The sequence below is a fragment of the Akebia trifoliata genome, chromosome 3 (genome assembly GCF_017979445.1).
Source record: "Akebia trifoliata isolate Shusen 1 chromosome 3, ASM1797944v1, whole genome shotgun sequence".
NCBI lineage: Eukaryota > Viridiplantae > Streptophyta > Magnoliopsida > Ranunculales > Lardizabalaceae > Akebia > Akebia trifoliata.
In genome coordinates this window covers 4,592,412-4,613,312 of record NC_141377.1, presented here as the reverse complement: position 1 = coordinate 4,613,312, position 20,901 = coordinate 4,592,412, and the positions used below count along the sequence as shown (strand labels likewise).

At 35.0% G+C, this 20,901-nt stretch overlaps 2 protein-coding genes, 1 long non-coding RNA gene and 1 pseudogene across 6 annotated transcripts; 3 read left to right on the top strand and 1 right to left on the bottom strand.

Annotated features, from left to right (window-relative positions):
- Positions 1-588: 588 nt before the first annotated feature.
- On the top strand, positions 589-3,076 carry LOC147405645 (uncharacterized). Its single transcript, XR_015175742.1, has 3 exons — positions 589-900; positions 2,469-2,550; positions 2,632-3,076. It is a non-coding gene; the product is annotated as an uncharacterized LOC147405645 (long non-coding RNA).
- A 5,944-nt stretch (positions 3,077-9,020) lies between these two features.
- LOC147405644 (succinate dehydrogenase subunit 7B, mitochondrial-like) lies at positions 9,021-12,074 on the top strand. 4 transcript variants are annotated; one of them, XM_086433446.1, is made up of 5 exons: positions 9,021-9,269; positions 9,360-9,425; positions 10,631-10,682; positions 11,607-11,709; positions 11,864-11,902. In XM_086433446.1, exons 1-5 carry the CDS (start codon positions 9,207-9,209, stop codon positions 11,874-11,876), a joined length of 297 nt encoding a protein of 98 aa, XP_086289572.1. In that variant the 5' UTR covers positions 9,021-9,206; the 3' UTR covers positions 11,877-11,902. The 4 variants fall into 4 exon arrangements, with proteins under 4 accessions (XP_086289572.1, XP_086289571.1, XP_086289569.1 ...); XM_086433445.1 differs by having other exon boundaries at positions 9,090-9,269; positions 9,357-9,425; XM_086433443.1 differs by lacking the exon at positions 10,631-10,682 and having other exon boundaries at positions 9,108-9,269; positions 9,357-9,425; positions 11,864-12,074.
- Positions 12,075-13,769: 1,695 nt separating this feature from the next.
- LOC147405643 (pentatricopeptide repeat-containing protein At3g62890 pseudogene) lies at positions 13,770-15,988 on the top strand (annotated as a pseudogene).
- A 1,474-nt stretch (positions 15,989-17,462) lies between these two features.
- Positions 17,463-19,757, bottom strand: LOC147405642 (uncharacterized). Its single transcript, XM_086433442.1, has 3 exons — positions 19,316-19,757; positions 18,709-18,830; positions 17,463-17,833 (listed from the first exon to the last, which is right to left on the bottom strand). Exons 1-3 carry the CDS (start codon positions 19,599-19,601, stop codon positions 17,714-17,716), a joined length of 528 nt encoding a protein of 175 aa, XP_086289568.1. The 5' UTR covers positions 19,602-19,757; the 3' UTR covers positions 17,463-17,713.
- Positions 19,758-20,901: the final 1,144 nt, after the last annotated feature.

The following is a 20,901-nucleotide window of genomic DNA, read 5'->3' as shown; positions in this document are numbered from 1 at the left end:
AGAACGTGACCCATATATTATATATATATAATATATATATAGAGGGTGGCGTTCAAGGGCCAACTTTTTAGCAAACTTTTTGGAAAAACATTTTTCAAAACATAGGTTAGAGGCTTTGGAATGGGCTGATTTTTGGTGAGGATGATCTCTATGGTGAGGAGATCATCCTCACCAAAAATCAGCCCATTCCAAAACTTCTAACCCATGTTTACAAGTTGAAAAATCGTGGACCGTCCATTTTTTATAAACTGTTTTTGATGGGGTTAGAAGTTTTGAAATGGGCTGATTTTTGGTGATAATGATCTCCTCACCGTAGAGATCATCCTCACCAAAAATCAGCCCATTCCAAAACCTCTAACCTATATTTTGAAAAATGTTTTGCCAAAAAGTTTGCTAAAAGGTTGGCCCTTGAACACCCCCCATATATATATGGGTCTATGTGGGTCGGGTTCTTACGACTCACATCGTGACACATGAATTAAACCGTCCGATTAACGATAGATCTACGATTTAGATTGTTTTAACTTTACAAACGATCATTTACAAATGAAATTTCGTTATTTGCAACTAACTCCCCGTAAACAAACAATTCGAGTTCAGCTCCTCATCTCAACTTCGTCTTTTTCGCTCTAACCTCTGCGTTCGAAGCCCTTTTCTACAGATTCCTCATCTCATCTTCCTCGAACTCTCTATGTTTCTTTTTCAGGTCTTCCTCTTTGACAGAGATCATAGATCAGATCTGACTTCATCTTCTTTCCTTCCTCGTCTTCTTCCTTCCTCGAGGAAGGATCAGATCTGACTTCGTTTCTTTACTGTAAACGAAGGTCACGGTCTTCCTCATCTCTCTCTCTCTCTCTCTCTCTGCAAAGAAACGGAGAGCTCGATAGAAAAAATCCTAAGGTAAGAAATCACAAACCCTTAATTAGTTTTTTTTTTATTTATTTTAATTTCATGTTCTGCTGAGTTTTATGTATGGATTTTGACGAATCATCGAAAACAAAGATTCTTGCTTTTAGAGTTCACATCTTGAAGTGCTGAGGTTGAATTGGGTGATACAGCAGGGTAGTTGGAGCCTAATAGAAACTGTTTAGATTCTGAAAGTTGTAGACTCAAATTATTCTCGAATGTTGGGTGGAAATTATTCCTATTTTCAGAGTTCCATTTTCCCTGTACAAATGCCAAATATGGGTATGAATCATAAATGTCAGTGTAGCAAACTAGTTAAGTATTTGATGCCACTTATTTAAGAATGAAAGACAATTCTACTATGTGTATTTTGTGGATTACTAACACTAGCATCCAATGTACTTAAAATTTTGTCTTGGGAACCTGTCCAAGTTGAGAATGGCCACTGCTCCAGCTTCTCTGTAATATAACTAACTAATTAGTTGTTGTATTTATCTTCCTCATTTTTTTAATGGAAATTAAAGAGAAAAAAAAAATTATCAATTACTTAAAAAAATTGGAGAGAGTAAATCATGTAGATAAGGCTTTCTCATGAACATACCAGTGTTAAGTAGTTCAAGTCTTGATAGTATTGGTAATTTGCTTCAATGCTATTGGGTCTCTGCTATTAAAGAATTATCTTAGGAAGTGTGCCATAGGATGCTTGGCAATAGTTAATCATCATGTTCAAGATCGTGGTCTGTTTGTGATTTGGAATTTTGTTGGCTTGTTCATATGCAATTCTAGTGCACCACTGACAAACATGGATAAGTGTAGAAGGTGATACCTGCGATTGGCATTGTCTAGGATTAAGCTAGGACATCAAAGTGTCCCAAATATCCATTGTCTACTTTCCTTATCAATAAGGGGATATTATTATTTTCATTAACCTTTTAGAAAAGTAAATTACTTGCTGTTTGGAATGCTGATCATAGAATTTGTTGATGTGAGTAAGATTATAACAACTTCACCGAACAAATATTTTAAGGAACTACTTCTCAAGCACAAAATGAAACCATTTGGTTGTAATGCGCTTTTAAGTAGTCTTTGTTTTTTTCACACATATGATAGTAATAGAAAATACATAGCTGGAAAGGGAAGAAGAAAAGGAAAACTCATTAATGGTTGAGAATGGCATAGAGTCTGTGTGGTGAATCGATACCTCTTGTTGCTACATGGTGGACTGTTATTGGACAGGAACTTTCTAGTTTCTATATGGATTGATGCCCAGGTGGTAGAATTCATGGGATTTAAATGCTGGCCTCTTTCCTTTTGGCTCAATTTTTGTTACCCACAGTGAGATTGCTATATATTGAAATGTGTTATATTGAAAACTAAATTGCTATATACAAAGTCTATATTGTCATATATGTTTTACAGTCTTAGAAATGTTGCAAGTAGAATTTCTCTATCCAGAAAGATGTTTGTGGTGGAAAATATTTGAATTACAAGGTCATAGTAAGTATAAGAATTAAGAAACATATTGCATGGCAAATAAATATCTGAAGTTTTGATTTATGCAGGTCTCTTAATATGGCTGCCATGCATCAAGATACATCAGAGGACTGTGAAGTGGTTGGTGAGAAACTGAATGAAATTTTTGGGGTATGATACTAGATTTTGTGTAAAATTCAGTACCTCATGGATATGGATTGCCGAATAATCCTTATAGTCTTTCAATCACAGATCGCAGATTCTACTCCAATGATGACAGAAGTGGTGGCTGAGGTGTGTGACATTGTTGTAGAACATGGGGGGTCATCTTCCTAGAGCTGGCATAGTTGCTATTTTGAAGAAGCTAGGAAGAATTGATTCAAAGCAGAGAAGTGGGGTTTATCAACACTATCGACTTTTCATAAACTATTTGCATAACGACGTATGGGAGGTGCTTGGGAGTGACTTTCCTCCCTTCTAACTCACAGGTCCGGTTCAGATTGGAGGTTCATGCAACATATTTCAGTGTTGTGGGAAATGCCTTGGACTGGACATGCTACTTCTCTTCTTAGTATTTCTAACTCATGAAGGGCTTGATTCTGATCCACAAAGTTGTAAATGAATGTGACATGTCAGATATAATGTGCTCTTTGCAGTAAGGCTTTTTTCTGGAAAACTAGTTGGTGAACTTGATTAATTACTCTTTGTTGTTCAAGCTGAATGGTTTCATTTTTTGTAATTTTCTAATCGTTCCAAAATCTGATTTTTTTAATAATCCTGCGTAGATTTCTAAATATTTGATGGCATATTTGTTTAATTGGATGGGAGTGATAAGACCCAAAGACATGCCCCTCAACTAATGATATATCTCATTATAAAGTTGAATTGTGAAATCTGATTTGTGTTGCTGAATCCAATGCGAAATTGGTTAACATTGTTATATTTTTGCTTAAAGAAAGAAGCATCAATAATATAATAGAGAAGTCAAAAGAGATTGAGCACAACATAATATGCCTACAAATGCCACAGATCTAATGGATTGGGAGTATGTTGCTGTAGGTCCTCCCTACAATGTGGTTTGATTGGCCCAAGATGACCTTATTGAATGTCCTCCACATTTTTTCCTAAATAATATTGCCTCCTAGAACATGGAACCCTTTTTTTTCATAAGATATGTATATGAAATAGAAGTCAACAGAAAGTCCAAAGGAACGAAAGCAGACTTCTTCATCTCCTTCAAGCCCCAACCATGAAATCTTCCACTTCGGGCATTTCCTCATGTTGTTCATAATTTGAAATTCAAGAATAGTAAGTGTAGCCAAATGCATGAAGTGGCAGCTTGAACCACTCCTCGACCCTCGGTATTGGACTAAATGGAGCTCCTCGGCACCACCTACAAAGAAATAATGTAACTTATTATATACAGTTAGTAACGAACAATGGTTGTATTGTTCATCGGCAGATCGACAACGCACAAAAATTAGATGTTCTAAAAGAAATGTAGTCACATTTTCTTAATTTTTTCTTTTTTGTTTGTGTTGTTGTCAAATGCAACTTTCAACTAGCATCACCTATAAAAAATGATATCAAGTTTGAAGCTAACTATATGGTTCGACAAATTATACACAAAAGATTAAAACAGACATTCATAGAAATGATTCAATGAATATGGCTTAGAAAAAGAAATTTTTTAGAACCTTAAATTTTTTAGGCCAAGGTTTGGAAAAAAGTTACATGGGACACACAACCATTTTTTAGGCCAAGGTTTAACCAATAGAACTCATTATGAACTATTTGTAAGCAGGAATTGATCTCTATCCCATTCAAGGAGGAGATCAATTCTTGTTAGCAATCTGGTTTGCTAAAATACAAGTAGAAAACATTGTTTGGACAGCAAATGGAGGTAACCCAGTGCAGAAAGGTTCCAAAATTGAATTAACATCCAATGGTGTTTTTGTCCTCAATGCTCCAACTGGTACAGAACTTTGGAAGGCCGAACCCTCAGACAGTACCCAAGCCACCTCCGTTGCCATGCTTGACACAGGAAACTTCGTGCTAAGGAACATACAATCCGTTAACAATTGGCAAAGCTTTGATGCACCAACAAACACAATCTTGTTTAACCAGACACTAGGCCTTGGTAGTAAACTCGTTTCTTGATGAACCAAAAACGACTACTTGACAGGAAGATTCAAGTTTATTCTACAAGGTGATGGTAATCTTGTTATGTATCCCTTAGCTCGGCCTAAGGAAAACAATTACAAAGCTTATTGGACAAGCAATACTGTGAGTAATGGTGCAGCAGTGGTCTTCAACCAATTTGGCTATATTTATCTAAATCTAAAAGATAAGAGCCAATTCAGCCGGGGGTCGTCAGAGACGCCAATCTTCAAATGCTGAGGGTTTTTGAACAGTTAAAAAATGCAACTATGTACATATCCATACATAAAAAATACAGCAATCATAAAATTTTCTTACGAATCTTTGTTTTCGATGATTCGTCAAAATCCATACATAAAACTCAGCAAAACATGAAATTAAAAAAAAAAAAAAAACTAATTAAAGGTTTGTGATTTCTTACCTTAGGATTTCTTCTATTGAGCTCTACGTTTCTTTGTAGAGAGAGAGAGAGAGAGATGAGGAAGACCGTGACCTTCGTTTACAGTAAAGAAACGAAGTCAGATCTGATCCTTCCTCGAGGAAGGAAAGAAGATGAAGTCAGATCTGATCTCTGATCTCTGTCGAAGAGGAAGACCCGAAAAAGAAACAGAGAGAGATCGAGGAAGATGAGATGAGGAATCTGTAGAAAAGGGCTTCGAACGCAGAGGTTAGAGCGAAGAAGACGAAGTTGAGATGAGGAGCTGAAATTGAATTGTTTGTTTATGGGGAGTTAGTTGCAAATAACGAAATTTCATTTGTAAACAATCGTTTGTAAAGTTAAAACAATCTGAACCGTAGATCTATCGTTAATCGGACGGTTTAATTCGTGTGTCGCGATGTGAGTCGTAATGTGAGTTGTAAGAATTCGACCCTATATATATATATATATTATATATTATATATATATATATATATATATACGATCCATGTAGATACGTGATTTCGTCATTACGATGACCACATCTACTAAGGTTAGGAGTCGCCACCATTCATATTGTAAGTGGGTGTGAATGGTTACCCGATGTGCATTTTTTGAAAAAGTGACATTTTTGGCATTTAGTGACTCTCGTTGGATAGGAACTAATTGAACATTGAGATTCGGGGTAAGCGGCTCGGTTAGAGAAAATGGAAGGTGTTAGGCACCCTTTTCTCCCAACTAAATAGTGATAACCTCAACTCAACTCGGTTATTTGATTTAAAAAAATGCGAAAAATAAAGTGCCACGTGTGTGCATTTGTACCCTAAGTAGGGATTTACTTTCGGCTCGATCATAGGATCATCTCATTGAAAGAGATGATCCTAATAGATCATTTGCCTTGAGATCCACTCATCTTAAATCCATTTAAAATAAATGAAGAGGAGATGGTAGAGAGAGAGGGGGGGATTGCCTTGAACCCACTTTGAAGTTTTAAAGTTTTCTTTTCTTTTCTTTCATTCCTTCTTCTTCTTTGAGTCTTCTTGAGTCCTTAGTAGAATATGAGAGTATGAGAATAGGAAAATGTGATTAGAGAAAGTAGGGATTTTTTTTTTTAATAAGACTTGTGGAGGATTAGTGAGAGAGAATTGATAAGATTTTTCTTAGTGAGAGTGGGAGGAGAATTTTTGTAGTGAAAGTTGGGGGCTTTTTTGGGAAGATGATGAGGGTATTTATAGATGTTGATGAGTTATTTTAGGGATATAATGGGATAAAATGAAGAAAAGTGGTAGAATGGTGTGAGGTTTAAGAGAAAGGTGGGGGTAAATTAGATATGATTGAAGGACATTTGTGTAAGAAGAGTAAATGACTTGTTTTACAACTCAAATGGGTTGGATCTTTCAACCCATTTGGGTTGAGTATTAGATGGAATAAAATAAATAAGAGTGGTTGAGAGGATGGGATTGTATAAGAGAGTAATTAATTGGTGAAGTGAGTTGAAGGGATGGGATTTTAATTAAAAGAAGGGTTGTGTAAGAGGGTGGTTGATGATATTTTGGGAGGGTGTGGGAGATGATGCCATGTGTTAAAATGGGTGAAAATGAAGAGTTGAGATGGGTTGATGGGAGAGGTTGAGTGTTTGACTTGAGATGATGAGTGTAAGTTTATGTTGTAGATGTGGGTTTTGTAGGGAATGATGAGGGTATATTAGGGGGAGGTATAGATTAAAGGTGTGGGTAGATTAGATTTTTTTTAGAGAAAAAATGATGGGTTGATGTGGTAGATTAGGAGAGGTATAGGTTAGGGGTGTGGGTAGATGTGTTTGATTTAAGAGAAAAGGTAATGGGTTGATGTGTGGGTAGATGAGGTTTAAAGAAAATTAATAGGGTAGGTAGTTTGATGAGGGAGGTGAGATGGGGTGATGACATGTGTCATATTTGATTATCAATATGATGATTGGTTGATATGGGTAGTGGTTTGTGGGTTAGGGTTGTGGGTTGGATATGAATTGGATATGGATTTGGGCTTAGAGGCTTTGGAATATTTTGGGCTTGGGTTATGAAATGGTTTTGGGTTTTAGGAATTTGTTAGGGGTTATTTTGGAATGGGTTTTGAGGGTATAGGTTGGTTTTAGATTTTAGGTGATATGGGATTGATTTTAGGTTAGGTGAGAAATTGATTTAGGAAAGTGTTGAGGGCTTGTGGGCCTTAGGTGGGCCTACGATATTTGCGGATTTGGAGGCGGAACGGTGGTACTAGAGGAGGGGTAGGCATCCCAAGTGTCACATTTTTTAATTTATTAATTTTTTTTGAGATTTTTGAAATTATTGAATTAATCAAAATGCCATGTGTTGGCAAATCGGGCTTTTAGGCCCGTTGGTGAACTTTATTGAAAATTTGGCGTTTTTGGTTTTGGAAGCGGAGCGATGAATATTGGGAAAGCGTAAGGTAGGCCGAGTCCTTTTGGTGGACCCCCTAGACCCTTAGGGGGTCTTAAGGGCCTTGATTCAATCAAAATGCAATATTTCAATTGATTTGGGCTTTTGAGGCCCGTTGGCAATTTTTATTAAAAAATCTCTATTTTTAGGCCCTTTCAAGTAGTGGCCCGTTCAAATTGAGGTGTCTACAATCTGCATACACTTAAAGCTACTCATAAAGCTACAACGTGTTTTGTCTTAAATGGGCAAAAATGTTCAGAATGGGCTGATTTATGGTGAGGATGATCTCTATGAACAAGTTGAAGAATTTTGGACCATCCATTTTTTGTAAACCACTTTTGATGGGGTTATAAGTTTTAGAATGGGCTGATTTTTTGCAAGGATGATCCCCTCACCATAGAGATCATCCTCATTAAAAATCAACCCATTCCGAACCTTTTTTCCCATATAAGACAAAAACGTTGTAGCTTTATGAGTAGTTTTATGTGTCTACGGATCCTTACCTTATAATATATATATATGGATTAGGATCCGTATACACATAAAGCTACAACGTGTTTTGTCTTATATGAGCAAAAATGTTTGGAATGAGCTGAATTTTTGTGAGGATGATCTCTATGGTGAGGAGATCATCCTTGCCAAAAATCAGCCTATTATGAAACTTATAGCCCCATGTTTACAAGTTGAAAAATTTTAGACCGTCCAATTTTTGTAAATCAGTTTTGATGGGGTTAGAAGTTTTGGAATGGGATGAGTTTTTGCAAGGATAATCCCCTCACCATAGAGATCATCCTCACAAAAAATCAGTCTATTCTGAATCTTTTTAATCATATAAGACAAAAACGTTGTAGCTTTATGTGTCTACAGAACCCCACCCTATATATATTACTTCTTTATTCATGTTTCACAATTAAAATTTTCAATGTTATCTTCTCTCCCAATCAAACGCAAGAACCAACAGGTGAATTTCGACCGTGCGAGCTCCGTAGCCACTCTCTTCTCCGGTCAGCGAGCATCAAGGTAGGTACTCGTACTTCATCTCTCTCTCTCTCTCTCAAAGTAAAACTTTAACACCCTATTTTTTTCCGATCGTGCGAGATTCACAACCATCTTCTCCAGTCGGTGAGCATCCAACTCTCTCTCTCTCTCTCTCACACACACACACACACAGTAAAACCCTATTCTTTTACCTTTCAAAATCCATCTGCTTTAACTTCAATCAAAATAATCATGATTTTTTTTTTTTGAAATCTATTTCTTTAACATTTATGTAAATCATTATTTGAATTTTTCATAATTTTTTTCAAAAGTTAAAGTTTATTTGATTTTAAGACCATTTTTTTTCAAAAAAAAATCGAAATTTAAACCAAATCTTCAACGTATTTCAGTCTTAAAATCTTCAACCTATAGAGCTCGCAAGGTCGATTTGGTTTTTACAAATCCATTTGATATATCGAATCGGATATCCGATATATCTTTCGAATTCGAAGTCGAATCTTAGTTGGTGATATCTGATCGGATTTGATTTCGAATTTGGATATCAATATCTTTTTTGGATTCGAATTCGGATAAAGCACTATCCGATCGGATATCTATCCGTTGACAGCCCTACATTAGTACCTGTTCAATAATCCTCGAAATGGTGTTAACAAATCTCGGGGAATATTAACTGTTTGGAAATAAGGTCGACGTACTATACTTCACTTCTAGGGAGGACGCCAACACCAAAGTAAGGCAATAGTTCGACATTCGTCTTCCTCTTAACGTCTCTGTGTCTTACAGATTTACTTCTCCGAAGCCCTAATTTCGAGAAAATGGCGTTTTTTCTCAACAAAACCTCTATTTTTTCTCGATTTCAATCTCAATCTCAATTTCAGGTGGTTGTTTCTTCTTCTTCTTCTTCTCCACTCTATTTCAATCGATTCCTCTCTTTCTGATTTCTGTTTCTCTATTTTGTTGATCAGAAGATGGACGATCCAACACTTCAATTTCTTCGTCGATTCCACGTAGAACCAGGGGCTCGCGAGAAAGCTGTGAGTAGTTTTCTTGATCTCTCTCTCTCTCTCTTTCTCTGTTTGTAATCGATCCATTTAGATGAAGTTTTATCTGAGATCTTTCATTTGTTGTATATATGTTGTATTAGGGTTTCGAGAAATTTGTTCGTATTGTTGCTCTTATCTTTGCGGTGACGATGACGATTCGAAAAAAGCTCTAGAATTTACTACAAATTGGTTCGTATTGTTGCCATGGTTTCAAAACTCGGTTTGACGTCTCGTCTCGGCCATGGACGAGACAAACCTTTTAACTCGATTTATAATGATTGATTTACATGTATTTAAATTAAAATAATTATGATTTTTTTAATAAAACAAGGTAGATTATAAGATGTTTAGTCATAAAATCACGTTTTATTTATTTAATAAATGTTTAAATTAAAAAAAAAAATCAAAATCTACAAAATCCCGGTTGACGGCCAAGTTTTATTGGCTCGTCCGAAACATCTCGTTTATCTCGTGAGATGATGTGAATGTTGAGACATCTTGTAAATCCATATTGTTGCTGAATGAGACCGAAATCTAAAGCCATGATTATTGCTCTAATCATTGTGATGATGATGATGATTCAAAAAATACTCTAGAATTTACGTTTTGTATCAAAAGATTCCCACTCCGCCCCCCACCCACCAAAAGAAAAGGAAAAAAAAATGACAATTTTGCATTTTTCGTAGTTCATATTATTGGTAGAAAGTAATCTACCCTTGCCATTGAAGTCGAATCTTATACTCTACTAAGAGCAACCCCAACCCACATCTTTAAATTTTTCCTCCAAATTTGAACGCCAATTGGCCCTTTTTGGAAAACACTATTCATTCACTTGAAAAAGTTGAAAAGAGAAAGGGGGGAATGATATTTAAAACATGCTTCATGAAAAGGGAGGGTCAAAAAGGACATTTATAGAAAAAGGGGGATAAAATGTGTATTTAAAAACCATGAATAGTGATTTGGAAAGACCCTATAAAATTTCTCAAGATATCTATATTTGGAAGCATGAACAATAATTTAGAGGGGATTTCTCTCAAATAGAAACCGATTGGAGTTAGGTTTGGACGTCTCTATCTCTAAATTTAGAGTTTTAGAGACTGGTTGGAGTTTCTCTTAATGAAATGAAGTGAAAAAAAAAATTAACTCAATTTTGAATTCCTTGCATGCTATGTGGACTCTTTGTTGTACGGTGATAGCAACGGAGTATTCAACAAGTAAGGATGAACCATCTTCATTCAAGCAGGGCTGGTAAAAGCTCTACTCTTTAGTTTTGGGTTCTCCCATCGAAAAAAAGGTTTTTCATCATGCAAGTACATTGTGTTGAATTATACTGTTTGTTTTTGCTTATACGAGATGTGGAATCTGAGTTGAAGTGGTTTGCGCATGAGTAAACTAGATTTTTGTTTAGTTCCTAACTTCATGAGTTGTATTATACTCATAAACTAGTCCAAACCTTCTAGCGAGTGACAACATATAAGAAAGTATGAATTAATTGTCTCAAACCTTCTTGAAAATAAAGTGTTGATTTTTTTTTTTTTTTTGTTTAACAGAAGTTTCCCAGTCCAACAGGGTAAATCAAGAAAACAAAGTGATGATTAAGCATTATACAATGGGTCAATGTATGAAAATTTGGAGTCTATTTCATTTTTGCGTCATTTTATTTGTGCAATAGAGTGTAGGGAAACTACCAATTTGTTAAGTTGGTAAAGTTCGTGTATATTGATACCATGAGTTGGGTTGAAAACCCACCTTCACCCAGTGACCTATGAGCTTATAAAAAATTGAAAAGAAAACAAAAACAAAAACTGTGAAGTGTAAAGAGAGCGTGGATTGATGTAATGAGAGTAGACATGTAGACATTTGACACATAAGATATGGATTTGGGTAGAATTGGATGGTGGAACATGATTCGTTTACCTGAAGCTAGACATTGGAATAAGATGTGAAGACACTGAATTAGCATTAGATATGGCTTTGGATAGAATTATATGGAGAAACATGATTCATTTAACTGATGATGATGATAACATTTAATAATAAATTCTGTACCGTCCATGAGAAAAGGAAATTCTTCTTTATTCAATGAATGAGATGCTGATTTAAAGGTTTAAGTTCACTATATGTTCTATATCTACATTACATTGAACAAAGCCAATTGATTTTACTTGTCAGCTTTTGGAAGAAGATCCCGCACTGAAGCGATTCAAGTCACACAAGAAGAGTGTTTATCGACTCAAAAGAGTTGGAGACGTTCTTACGATTATTGTTGTTGCAGGTATGCCGGTGCATGATTATGAATTGAATGCAATTGGTTACTAAGTTTTATCTGTGTAACATTGAAGGAAAACTATTTGTTTATGTTATGATCTGCTATTTACTATGTCATTATTTTGCTTATTGCTCATTACAAATTGCTTGTCTTGTGTCAGGTTGTTGTTATGAGATTTATGTCAAAGCAGTAATGCGGGAAGAAGCTCGAAAACAGGCACAATCTGCCACTGAGGGAACATCGTGAAATTTGTATTTGCATGTGAGCTTTTCGGTTTTATCCTTCTTGGTAACATGTTGACCTGCGTTCAGACTATTATCAAGTTGTAGCTTTGAATTGTTTAAATAAGTGGTGCAAGTTAATCAGTGAAATTGCATGGCCATACTTCACACGTTAGGGCATTCTGATTGCTGATGATCACGCATATCAGATCCTTTCAAAAATCGAGAATTATCTATAAATAGGACACCCTTGGTCCAGTGTCATTTGTCTCTCTTTTGGTTCCTTCCACCTTATTTTTCTTTAAGTTTTCTTCCCTAATTAGATTAGGTTTAATTTATCTGTAATTTCCAGAATTTGTGAGAGAAAGAGAGAGAGAGTGTGTGTTTAACAATTGCTTCATCAATGGATGGAATTAGCATGTTCTTAGGTTGAGTTTTGCGATTAAATAGATTATAAATCCTTTCTACTCTAGGTGGATTAATGTCTCCAATGGGTTTTCAAGCATACTCTTAGGTTGAGTTTTGCAATTAAATAGATTCCATGTCTCTTTCTTTTGTAGTTCGTCCAACAAAATTTTCTATAAAAATATATATATATATATATATCTGGTTTATTAAAGAGAGATGATATTGCCACACCAGTTTTTTTCTAATGCCACACCAATTCTTATGTAAATCCCCGACAGAATTGCACAAAATTGGTGTGGCAATAGTAACTCTCTTATTAATAGAACAGGGGTGAGGGTGGTGGGTGTTTCGAGAGTCGCTCGGCAAGAGAAAACGAGCACTAGACTTAAACTAAATACCAATGGAGGGCAGATGCATATTAGGAATAAAATCTTTCATATGATGTTGCACCCTAATCCCAATTTAAGCTCCATCTTATAAGGTAAAAAAAAAATGCAACATAGCACATACACCATGGATCTTGAATCCCAGTGGTGAGTTCAACATGTCTCCCACGACCAGTATGCACTCCCATTTTTGTTTATAGTACGACGACGTACCAAGTTCACTTTATTACCAATAACATTCTTCCAACTAATTAAACTATAATTCAGTTTTGGAAATGTGAAGCATACATACCATATCATGAGAGTATACCTTCGATGATCGTAATGGAGATGCATAGATGAACCGGGTTGACATTCGTAGAATGTAATTATATCAATAGATCTCTAGTTGGGCCCGAGGGTCCAAGCACCATCATCGAAAAAAGAAATCCTTGAATATATGTTACAGGCGGAACGAGCCAAAGCATCTGCGAGCCTACCTGACATATTTTTGCACTTTAAGAGAATTTCCCCAACTTTAATCAAATTGAGTAATTTGACTCAATTTATATATTTATATGTAAATAATTATTTTTATTATTATAAGCGGATGGATTAGTATCATGTGACATTATGTCATGTATTTTGACATAAAATAATTATTTTTTCTAATAATTGAAATAATTGTTATAACTAAGGATATACTAATCCACCCGCTTATCCAAATATATATATATATATATATATATCACTCCATGAAAGGACCATCGATTTTAAACATTATCGTGATTTTTCTATGCATTATTTGATTAAGAACTCAATTTTTTTCTATTATAACAAGAAGTGTGGTTTTAAAAATTGTTTTGGTTTCTCGGACGAGTTTTTCGATATATTTGAGTCATCTTGTTCAATAATGAGACAAATGAACCACGATTTTAAATCTCATCAGATATGTTTAACTTGTCTAATCATCTCGTTAGTGGACAATACCCAGATGTATCGGACAAGTCTTCTCAGTCTTGGACGAGATTTAAAATCATGATGAGAAGGAATTAAGTAAAAAAATTTAGTCTAGTTGACTTTGCCAAATAAATCAACTTAAGGGGCAAGTGAAGACATTCGGAGGGGAAAAACCTGATTCAACCATGCTCCATTTGGGTTACCAGTCTAAGTCCAATGGGTTGACCCAGCCCATTATTACTCTTTCACTTTGTTGCTCCCCTTATTGGTAAAAACAACAATACAAGGCTGACGACCCATCCTTATTCCTCAATAGTCCCAAATGCTTGTGATCTCACACCTCAAAGCCAAAGGCACTGTTGTCCTTCCAAAACCCATCAAAATTCAAACTCCTGTCTTTCTCTCTTCATCATCAACCACTTTTCCCGTCATTTCCATCCCAACCAACCCAATATCACAACTTTCTCATCTTCTAAAACAACACCCAAATCCCTCTCAAATCAATCAAATTCACTCCCAAATCATAACCCAGACCTTCTCTTCCAACACTTCTCTAATTGCTGCCCTCATTCGTTCATATATTTCTTCAAACAACTTCATCTATGCTCGAATCTTATTTGATAGCTTTCCTTCTTGTCCTCCATCTACTCTCCTATGGAACCAAATCATCCAAGCCTACTCAAAGACACCCAATTCCCAAGAATCCCTTCACCTCTTCTATCGAATGCTCGCCCTTGACCGACCCACTTTATCTATCCCAGACAAATACACTTTCACTTTTGTGATCACCGCGTGTTCGCATCAACCGTCTCCCATATGTGGTGAAAACATTCATGGACTGATTATAAAGATTGGATGTGAATCCGATATTTTTGTGGGGAATTCTTTAGTGAATTTCTATTCAATTTTCACGAAAATGGGTGAAGCCCAGAAGATTTTTGATGGAATGCCTCAAAGGGACGTAATCACGTGGACTAGTCTTTTAAGAGGGCATGCTAAGAGTGGGGATATGGGTATAGCCAATGAATTGTTTGAGAAGATTCCGGATCGGAACGATGTTTCTTGGGCAGTTATGATTTCGGGTTATGTTGGAGTTGGAAGGTACTATGATGCACTTCGGTGTTTCCATGATATGTTGTGTGGTGGTAAAGTAAAGCCTAATGAGGCTGTTTTTGTATGTGTTTTATCTGCTTGCGCACATCTTGGGGCCTTAGATCAAGGGAAATGGATTCATGTTTATATAGACAAGAGTGGGGTGTCGGAAAGTTCCAACCTTTTTAACGCTCTCATCGATATGTATGCAAAATGTGGGAGGATAGATTGTGCGGAGAGAGTATTTAATGGAATTACAAACAAAGATGTCTTCACATGGACGAGCATGATTGTAGGGCTATCGATGCATGGACTTGGTAAGGAAGCTCTTTGTGTTTTTTATCAAATGTTAGCAGAAGGATTAAAACCAAGTAACATCACTCTTTTGGGTGTTTTAAATGGATGTAGCCATTCAGGTCTAGTAGAGGAAGGTTGGTCGATCTTCCATGACATGGAACACTTGTGGGGAATTTCACCTAAGATTGAGCATTTCGGGTGCTTGGTAGATCTTCTCGGTCGTGCTGGCCACTTGGAAAGGGCGTTTGAAGTTGCCAAGACCATGCCTATGGAACCCGATGTTGTTATATGGAGAGCATTGCTTAGTGCTTGTAGAACTCATGGTGATATTAGTCTTGGTGAACAGATCATCGATCACATATCCCAATTAGACCCTAGTGTCTATGGTGGAGGTTATGTGCTTCTTTCGAATTTGTATGCGTCTTCTGGTCGATGGGACCGAGTTGCTAGAGTAAGGAAGCAAATGGATGAAAAGAAGATCGAATCTACCCCGGGTTGTAGTTGGATTGAAATCGATGGCATTGTTCATGAATTTCTTGTCGCCGACCGAATACATCCCCATATTAGAGAGATAAAAGGCATGTTGAATGAAGTATTGAAGAGAGTGAGTAATGAAGGAGGCTATGTTGCCAACACAAAACAAGTGTTGTTTGATTTGAGTGAAGAGGAGAAACAAGAAGCTGTGTATTGGCATAGTGAGAAGTTGGCTGTGGCTTTTGGGTTGTTGAGCACTGACACGGGGACTCCTATTCGGATTGCAAAGAATTTAAGGATATGTGAAGATTGTCATTCTGCGATGAAAGCAATTTCCCAAGTGTTTAATAGAGAAATTGTCGTGAGAGATCGTTCTCGTTTCCACAATTTCAAAGAAGGAAGTTGTTCATGTAATGATTATTGGTAAGAAACAAATCATAATTCACCCTCTTTTTTTTGTCCCAAAAATGGTACACTTTCATTTATAAACAAACCGAACGAAGAAATTCTCCGAGTCAAATGATCATCCTTAGCAAAGGGAAATGCCATGACAGAGTGCAAGTGTTGATCAAGTCATAATCATGATATCCAACTATAAGGATTTGTACGTATCTCAATAACATACCTCTTGGAGATTTTTTTTTTTTGATAAGTACCTCTTGGAGATATTTATTATGAGAATAAATCTCAACCGTTGGATTTTGTCTTTAAACAGTTGGGATCATGTTTTTTTTCCACCAGTCATGAGAACCCAACCCATAACTAACTTGGAAGAAAATATTTCAAACAAAATAACCACTGCAATCGAATCAATTCTCACAACTTCGAACGTGTTCTCTTCCTCTTCACCAAGAGGGATTGCTCCTATTTTCTCTCTAAAAAATTCTATAAGCTATCTAATTAATACTATTTTTCTTTTATTATCATTAGTTTTTATTTAATAGCTTACAACTTATTTGATAAGGTCATTATGTTTTCCCAATAATTCCTAGGCACTCAAAGTTCCTCTATATATAAGGCATCATTGTGTTAATGATCAAAGAGAACACAAATATTCAATTTTGTTTTCATGTTATATGATTGCATTCCATATTTCCAATATTTTCATGATCATTTATTTGATTTTTTATGCGCAAAAATGATTATCGCTTGTTCAATCTATTACATCAATTTTTTTTTTTTTTTTTATCATAGAAGTGCAAAAGACTTTAAAAAGATTTGACTTAATTTGTGCTTCATCACATATGATTATTGTAAGTGAAAAAGAGAGCTCAAATCATAACTTATTCGATTCCCACTGCCGAAATCTGAGAATATGCATGTATCAAGGTCACTTCAATGTTTGCTCCCACACAAAGATTATTTCAATCATATTTTTCAAACCATGATCATGATTAATGTTTGACATCTTAAGAATATAGCTGACCAAATCTAAATAAAAGAATGTTACAAGATTACCATAATAACGATTGATCACCCGTCTAATTTCAAAATCATCAAATATAATTTTCAATGATTATTTCAATAATTCTACTCTTAAGCTCCGAATTCCATTTCCACGGAAAAAAAATTGAATAATGCTGAAGTGACCTCAAGATCAAACCTCACATCGTACGTCCTGACGTGAAATTGACGTGAAATTGTATGAGAACCATAGATGCTTTTTCTCGAGATAAGAGTGCAAAAACATTTATGATTCCTATCCACTTTCACGTCAAGATGTGCTATATAAGATCCAATCTTGAGGTCAATTTGATAAGTTGGTTAAAATTTGTGAAGGTTGATATCATGACATGGGTTCACAATATGTCTTTCTTTCAGGGGAGAAAAATATGCCCACAAATATTCAACTTTAGCCTCATTTTTATAATGAACTTGAAATCACTTTGTATTTATATTGCCATGGTTGGGAAAATCTGCTAATTTATAAACTATGAAGATCTCAATAAAAAGACACTATTTCATTTGACAAGCAATACTAATTACAACATCAATTGATGCATCTCTCTTGTCTTAGATATCAAGGAAAGTTTAGGCTGTGAGAGGTGTTCTTGAAGGTAAGGTATGTGTATCTCTAGCTTTGGAATCACTCATCATGATAGCTATCCTCCATTGATGACCTGTGTTTATTCTCCAAGCAAGAACTCCTATCTTGGATGAAATTTTATCTGGTTGAGACCCTCAACTTGTTTGTTAAGATGGGTGAACAAATCCAGCCTCAGAGATGCTCTGTAATGAAGGGCGCCATGGTCTTGACCTTGCTGAAGTAGAGGATACTTTTGTCCTCTGTTGTTGTTTTTCTTGTTTTGTTGCCTGAAAATTTAGGACAAAATTTAAGAATTTGATGCAGACCCAATGACAAAATCATGTATTTTCTAATGTAATTGAAAAAAATGGTCTTTTTTTAGGGGATTTAAATGATTTTTCCAGTTATAAAAAAATTTGGGGCAAAATTGAAGAATTTGAAGATGACCCAATTCATAAAATCCATTTTTTTTTCAATTACAAAACCCATTTTTTTCTCATGTAATTGGAAAAAAAAAATGTTTTTTTTTTAATAGTTCTAAAATTTGAGGCAAAATTGAAGAATTTGAAGATGACCCAATTGATAAAACCCAATTCTTTTTCTTATGTAATAAAAAAAAATGGTTTTTTGGGGGGGATTTTACTGATTTATCCAGTTATAAAAAGAGGAACAGCACTAGTCCTCGAGAAATTTGGGGAAAATTTAAATAATTTGAAGATGACCTAATTGATAAAATCCAATTTTTTTTTCTCATGTAATAAAAAAAAAATGGTTCTTTTTCCCCAATTTGATTGATTTATTTTATCTAGTTATAAGAAGAGGAACCGCAGTAGTCCTCCTGAGTTCTCTCTTCTCTGTCATTTTTTTTTTTTTAAATCAAAATTTAGGGAAAATTTGAAGAAACAGAGGAATATCAGTAGTCCTCTCCAGAAGTATCTCTGTCCTTCATTTGAAAATCGAAATTTGGGGAAAAAATTAAAGATTTTGAACTTGAACACGACCCAATTGACAAAATCCAGTTTTTTCTCATGTAATTTTTTTAAAAATAGTTTTTTTTCCCCCAAATGTGAAAATTTGAAACTTGGCTTAGATTGCATCAAATCAAACCCAAAGAGATACAATACAGTTCGAAATAAAACCCAGAATAGAATGAGAGATTCACCTCTGATTCTGATTTTCTTGCTTCTCTCTCGCATCCCAATCGCTGATTTTCACTGATTCTTGACTGAGATTCTTTCTTCTTCATTTTATTGTACTTCTTCTCCCACAACCCTTTCATAACCTCTACAAAACCCAATAACAAAATTAGATTAAATCAAACACAAACTTCTCTTCAAAAACAAATAATTAAGAGTAAAAAAAAAAAAATTTCTCAAAATAAGATTAGATTAAATAAAATTCTTTCTTGAAAAAAATATATATTTAATTTAAGATTAAAAAAAGATGGAATCAATGGAGAGAGAGGAAAAAAACCCAAACTTAGATTAGATTAAAGAAAATTTTCTCTTCAATAACATATCAAATTTGACAGTACAGAGAGAGAGAGAGGATGGGAAGAAAGAAAAAAAAATGGATCATTAAAGAAAATTTCTCTTGAAAAAGAAATATAATCTAAAAGTAAAAAAAGATGGAATTGATGCCAAGAAAAAAAAAACCCAAATTGGAATAAATTAAAGAAAATGTTCTCTCTATCAAGTAACAAAAAATCGAATCTTTAAGAGAAACAAAAAAAAAAACAAAAAAGAAGAAAGAATGGAGGGGGAAGAAACCTTGAGAGGTGATGAGTCGATAAGCTTGACCAAGAACAAGTAAATCGGCTGGTTTAAGTAATTTGACACGTGTTACCCTGACACCATTACCATTGGTTTCATCCTTGATCTTCTTCTTCTCTTGATCTTCCTCTGATAAACAGAGAGTGATAATGAGAGCTACATAATGCCCAGGATTCGATCTCATGACCTCACTTGCTGTTACAGGCCAATACAATCTTTCTACTCTCCCACTTGGGTGTTGTATCACCAGTGTTGCTGCATCAATGGCTTGGCAATTTCCCATCTCTCTCTCTCTCTCTCTCTACTGTGTTTGTGAGGAAAGTTGGATGGAGGAAGGAAGGAAGGAGAGAAGTATACAAGAGAGTCTCTTTCAGTGTTTCCAGCACCACTCACTCATCACCCACTTGACTCCTATTGGTATCAACCAAGCACCCCTCCCCAACCCAATTATACTATTAAATGGGGTCTAGGTTTTCAAAACTCGGTCGAGTTGACTCGGTTGACTTAACTATTAATTGACTCGGTATTTTTAAAAAAACATCTTCCTAATTTTAACAAATCATATTAGGTAAGGTCGTGGGAGTGCAACTTAGTGGGTATTTGATAACACTTCTGAAGTCTGAATGGAGATAGTCTACTTTCAAAATTTAGACTTTAGAAATTTTATTTTCGTTTCAGATTTCATATTAGGGAAGGTATTGGGAGTGCAACTTAACGTGTGTTTGGTAACACTTCTGAAGTTTGAATGGAGGTGGTCCACTTTCAAAATTCAAACTTCATAAATTTTATTTTCGTTTTAGATTTCAGATTTCATAATCAAAATTCAAAAGTTTTGAATCAACTATGAAACACGTTGATGAAATTTCTAAAGTCTTGATTTCTAATTTTCAAACTTTAGATATTTTCAAACTATAAAAGTATTATCATAACCTTAATTTAGTTTGGAGTCAAATCAGAATCGAAGTTCATACTACTAAATGTGTATCAGAATCAAATCGAACTAAATTGGTTTGATTCGATTATATGGGTTGTCAAATCTTATAAATATCCTTGAAAGCAACATATTTATAATGAAAAGAGTAAATATTTAAAATGAAATTTTATATAATATGGTATTAATCTATCCATATAGAAAAAATTGTTAATCACTAAATTTATGTCCTAACTCCTAAAAAGTAGTAAGTCATTAAGGGTTCGATACTTAATTTTAAAAAACACAAAATCCGATTGACTCGATTGCATTTTATTAAACTCAATCAAATTGAATTTTCTTAAATTTCACTAATATTTTAATAAATTAACAAGTCAACTCAAATCTCACACGTGTCAATGTAAAGAATAATTCACATTGACCATCTCACCATATAGCCAACACTTGGACGACTTGTAGAAGTCAAAGACAATTGAATGGGCACTACATGTAAAGAATAATTCACATTGACCATCTCACCATATAGCCAAGACTTGGATGACTTGTACAAGTCAAAGACAATTGAATGGGCACTACATTTAAAAAACATGGAGATATCTCAAGTATTCACCCAAACATTTTGAAGTATATTTAAGTCAAGTAGGAACGTGGA